A 6,000-nucleotide genomic window follows, 5' to 3' on the forward strand; every position below is an offset into this window, starting at 1 on the left:
TTTCATAACAAAGTAAATATTAAATATGAAGGAGAAAAAAAAAAACACAACTTCAAATTTTCAAAAAATCTCTTTGACTTCAATTTATTCTTCAAATTCTTATTCTTCTTTTTGAATCTTCATGTTTCTCATTTTTTTTCTTGAATATTCCATACTCCTCTTAATACAAAATGTACATAAATTTGTTTTATTCATTGATGTATATGTATACGATACAACTATGGAAGGTTCAATGCATTATGCACACCTTTGAGTTCTATACCCTTTTATTTTCTTTCCACGTTTTTGTTTTTTTGTCAAGAAGATAAGGCAAACACGTGTGTGTTTGGCCAATCCCATGAGGTGAAATTGGTGAACAGCTAGAGAAACATCCAATCAAGATGACGATATCCATGATGACACAACACAAGAGTGACATACATAATCATAATAATAATGGTAACTAGTGTATTTTTTTAAAAATAAAAATTATTATTAATAGTACATATAAAAAGCAAGGAAAGTTCCAAGTTCTTGCTAACTTCCAAGTTCCTATTTCCCTACACCTAGCTAAATCCACATCCACTTGGGGACTTGGACATATCTCTCATTTCAATTCTCTTCATTCATGTTTTTTTGTCACTTGTTCATGTTAAGGTATCATTATTTTGAAGATTAGGTTAAATCTATTTAATTATCAACAATGCTAAACAAACATAAGTTTTAACACAAAATGCAACTATTTCTTTTGTGTACATTTTTTATAAATTTTTTTAAATTAAAAATATAGACAAGTATTTTTGTTACACAACTGTAAAATTATATTATTAACCATTTTTATTATTTCATTAATTGTAAATATATATTATTAATGACTTATTTTAAATATTATTAACAATTTTAATATATCATTAGCCAATAAAATATTAAGTATCAACCATTTATGTTATATAAATTGATAGAGATTGATAGAGGTACATTACATAAAAATATGTAGTTAATACTCTCTATTTTTAATTAATAAAATAGTAAAAATAGTTAATAAATAATAGATAAAATAAGTTATTAATAATATATTTTGGTATTTAATAAAATAATAAAAAAAATCAATGACCAATTCTATATGTGTTAAAAAAATATATTTAAAATAAATAATTTTTAATATAAAAAATTATTTAAAATCACCAAAAAGAAATATTGTTTATCATACTTATACACTAAAAATAGAAGGTGTCAAAATTTGTGTCAAACTTTATCAAAACAATATTTATCTTTAATTATTTTATAGATAGGTAGAGTTGATTGTGGGTTGAAAATGTCCTTGCTACAAGAGAAAAAATTCTTAATATATTGATTATAATAGTGAATTGAAAATGTCCTTGCTATGGAGGATTAAATTTTATAGATAGGTAGAGTTGATTGTGGTAATCTTATTAGGAAATTTATTTTTATATTTATTAAATAATTTATGTAATTGATTTATTATATAAATATCAATTACATTTATTATTTAATAAATGTTAAAAAAAAAATCTCATAGTTGTTTAACTTGTAACAACTCTTCTTCAAATGAAAATGCACTAATGGTAATAGCATCATCATTGGTGAACACTATGTGGTGTTCTTAACGTTTTTTTATAAGACATATTATACCATATTATGCCAAGTATATTCTTATAAATACAAAACATTTTTATAACACTTGCGATGTGACTTAAATTAATTTTGTAAATAAATAATTCACTTTATTCAGCAACAATTATTTGCTTTTATCTGAATTTGGAATTTCCTTAAACACAGGAGAGAATAATCTCCAAAAGGGAATCATAAATCATTTTCTCAAACCCAAAATAAATAAATAGAATCATAAAAGAATATACAACAACTCAAACAAAAATTTTTAACAATAACTAAAAAATTTACACTATCCATTAAACAATACCCGACCCGATTTAACAAACCGGGTCAGCCTAGTTAACAACTATCCATATCTTTACACAAAAACGGGTGGGTCAATAACTGAGCCGCCGTCCACCGCTCACCGGATTCCTTTTTAAGACAACACTCAACAAAGTCTCGAAACTCCGGTGAAGCGGAATCAGGCAAACTCGGTGGATCGGAGAAGCAAATCGCGCACATCAGCATAGCCCAATCGGGTCGTTGACCCGATTGAAGAAACGGGAAATGACCCACATAAAGTTCAAATAGTGTTAAACCCAAACTCCATATATCAGCTGAAAAACCGTTATAGTTCCCGCCATAAACTTCCGGGTCAAACCGCTCCGGACTCATATAAGCACACGTGCCAACGTAAGAGTTGCATGCTTCAAGCGTGCGACCCATTATCTTACCAACACCAAAATCTGCAATCTTAACCTCGTTTTTGTTGTTAACGAGGATGTTCGAAGGTTTAATGTCACGGTGCGCGATGTTACGCGCGTGGAGATACGATAACCCGTTGAGAACTTCACGCGCCACTGAGGCGAGTTTTGGTTCCGAGAATGTTCCGTTTGTTTTGAGAGCGGTTTCCAGGCTGCCGGAGTCCATGAGCTCCATGAGAATCGCGATGTCGCCGGTGGGTTTCTCGAAGGAGCCGTGGAATTTAACGATGTTGGGACAATCGGTGGCGCGGCGGAGGATGTTGATTTCTGCTAGTGTGCGGCGGCGCGTGGTGGGGTCGGAGTCGTTGTGGCTGACTTTTAGAGCGTAGATGGTGGAAGTGACTTTGTGGCGGACTTTGTAAACGGTGCCGCCGTTGCCGTGACCGAGGACGGCGAGTTTCTCGAAGTCACCGGGAGCAAGGGTGTCAGAGCCGGTGGAGGATGATTGTTTGTAGATGTTGGGAGGAAGGGGGACAGGGAAACGAGGACGGTGGTCGGAGATTTCTGGAAGACGGAGATTGGGATGGCGGCGGCGGACGAGCGCCATGTGTGGTGGTTGACGGTGGTTGTGGTGAAGAGAGAAAAAAAAAAGTGAGTTAGTGACTAAGAAGAGAAGATTTGTGAGGGGTTTATATTAGGTGAGTGGATTAGAGAGTGTGATGGCTTAGGAAGGAGGGTGGATATGGGAGTGGGGTCCACACTTGGTTTTAATATATTTTAATTTTTTTTTGAAGAAACTATTTCTATGTTTGTACCTTTCCTTATTCAGCATGTGGTTAAATTGTAGCCTACCTTTTTTTTTTCTTACACATCTAACTTTCACTTGTTTTGTATGAATGTACTTTGTATTTTAAGATTTTAATATAATTTGAATTTTGATTTTTTTTTTATAAATAAAGGAGGTTTTGGAGATAATTTTACAAGGGTTTGAAGGACATGTAATAACATCTTATACTTGAAAAGTACATTGGATTGTATGTAATTTTAATACTAGTGGAATCAATGAAGTCTTAATTTAAGTGATTTTAGAATAAGTTTTTTTTTTTTTATGTATATCTAAGTCTTTTTGTTAATGTCTCAATGATTGTTTATAATGTTAATGTTTTATCTTTATGTCCTATCATATTATTATTGTTATTAACTGTCTTATGTAAGAGTGTGTATTTTTTATTGAAACCGTTATAAGAATCATAACTGAATTAGTGAGGTTGAGTTGAGTTAGCGAGGTTGAGTTGATCTCTTAACTTAGTATAAAGCAGATTTTGTAGCAAATTTGTTTTATTCAACACAAAATTGTATTTGAGGTTTTTTAATCTTCATGACATTTTTTAAAGAATGAGAACACAACATTTTTTCTTTCACCTCTAACTTTCATTTATTGTCATTTGTAGTATGTTGTACTTCTATTTTAAAATTCAAAATATAATTTGAATTTTTGAAATAATTACAAAATTGTAAAAGATATGATATAACGTTTTGTACTTACAAAAGTACATTCAATGTAGCTTTACTAGTTGTGAAATTAACAAAGCTTCAATTTAAGTTATTCCAGAATAAGTTATCTTTCTTCGTTGTCCTTAAGTCCTTTAGTGTATATACATGCGTTCATTTGTTCTTGCCTTAATAATTTTGGTCGCTTTTTTTCCCATTAATTGTTTTTCATCCACTCAGAGTGTGACTATCGTGCCAATATTGTCATTAACTATCTTGTCTGAGCATGCGTACTCTTTCATTGGAACCGTTACATGAATAATAGTTGAGTCACTAAGGCTGAGCTGACCTTTTAACCCAGTGTAGAGTCGACCTCATGGTTGGATGAGCTCACCCCCTTTTCATAAGCCCCGCTCATACGACTCAAGAATGTTTTAACTTCGTTCATTTCCTTTTGAGTACTTTCCTAGGGTTTAATGAACTCTAGGTTTAAAGGATCAAGTTCGGATGATGCTAAATGGACTTATGTCAATATGGATATATTGATACACAATCCCTCAAATACAAGACTTGTAAGGGTAGAATGATTAAGTGAGAACATATGGTGGTGCATAATTCCTCAAGTAAGAGACCTGTATAGGTGAAATAATTATGTGATTAAAGTTTGATTTCTTCTATTGAGAGAAATTATCCTCTATTGATCACTCATTTTCATAATGATAGGTTTTTATTGAACATTCTACTTAACTAGCGTAATGATTGAAATACCTTGGGAATAAGCGTATTAGTCTAGGGCTTATAACTCTCTGAATTCCTAGGCTAAGTTAGCCCTGTTGGTCTCGGCTAATGAGAGTCTAATTACTCTTAAGAAGGATTAAAAGAATGCTCAATCTGCTCTAGAAAAAGTAGTGAGTAAAAAGGAGAATATACTAGAGGATGATATACTAGAGGAAGAGAAAATATTAAAGGCGACCTATCAAAATCAAAGCGAGAAGCTAGCTCAAAATGAGGCCGAAGTGGATGGTCTCATGGAAGCAGTTAATACTCATGTTTCCATTATGGACAAATAACTTTAAACTTCAAAACGTTCAAGTTTTCAAACAAGTACTCATGCATAATATTAATCAAATCATTCAAAGAATTAAAAATGTCACATGTGTTTTTGAGTGATGGCTCAATTTTAATCTTCTTTGCATTTCACCCTGTGCAAAAAATCTTAAAGGAATGGTTTTGCAGAGTTCCTTTCTAAGCCAAGTAAAATCTTGTTAGCGAGTTTATAGAAACAAAACTCTCTTACCGCACAACAAAGCTCTCCTAGCGAGTTTCTTGCAACTTCCACTACTACAAAAAACACATTTAACCTCGGTCACGAAGTTGATTTAAATTCGGTTCAAAGACGAGGTAGTAGAAGGCGTCATGATAACTTTCCATTTAATCCTCCAATTTTAGAATAACCAAGGGCATAGTTGAAATGGTCGTTGGTTTGATCCCCATAATTAGTTTTTTTATATTTTCAAAACTAGCGCCACATACCTCTTAATTTATGATCAAAACCGAGGGGAAAGAATATATATATATATATATATATAATACAAATTATTTCGTTTATACAAAACATTAATAAATTTATTTATTTACAAACTATATTGTTTACAAAGAATATTATATTGTTTACACAGAATATTAAAGTAAAAATATTTGTTAAGTTTGAATCTGGTTCATCGTTATCACTATCAGTGAAAATCAGATGTTGGATCTTCAAATCATTTAATCTTGGAGAAGATAAAATGTTGGATATTGCTTGCATTTGTTTATGATATAAAACAAAAAAAAAAGGTTAGGTAAATAAAATAAATATTCAGTTATATGATTATTTAAGAACACAAATCTTGAGCCCAAATAATTTTCTATTCTTGGAATCCACCATAGAGAACTTTTCCAAGCTTGTTTAACTTTCAAAGTCTTCATGTCAAATGTTTCAGTTTTAATTTTTGATATTCATAATGCTTTTTATCATGGATGTCTTTTAGGTTTCACGCAGATCACTAATGACAGTGTCCTGAGTGTTGATACTCGTTAAATGGACGACAAAGATTTGTTTAAGGACGATGAAGAAACTCAATAAACATGCTTGCTTATATTTTCCCTCAATTATGACTCAAAAGTGAGTTAAAAATACAATAAAATAGGTTACATCCCAAGCACCACA

The 6,000-nt window shown here is 31.7% G+C and overlaps 1 protein-coding gene across 1 annotated transcript; it reads right to left on the reverse strand.

Moving 5' to 3' along the window:
* Nucleotides 1–1,856: 1,856 nt before the first annotated feature.
* Nucleotides 1,857–2,969, reverse strand: LOC131598786 (mitogen-activated protein kinase kinase 9). The gene has a single exon (XM_058871356.1). It carries the CDS (start codon nucleotides 2,905–2,907, stop codon nucleotides 1,954–1,956), a length of 954 nt encoding a protein of 317 aa, XP_058727339.1. The 5' UTR covers nucleotides 2,908–2,969; the 3' UTR covers nucleotides 1,857–1,953.
* Between the last annotated feature and the right edge of the window lie 3,031 nt (nucleotides 2,970–6,000).

The sequence above is a fragment of the Vicia villosa genome, linkage group LG4, assembly GCF_029867415.1.
Source record: "Vicia villosa cultivar HV-30 ecotype Madison, WI linkage group LG4, Vvil1.0, whole genome shotgun sequence".
Lineage (NCBI taxonomy): Eukaryota > Viridiplantae > Streptophyta > Magnoliopsida > Fabales > Fabaceae > Vicia > Vicia villosa.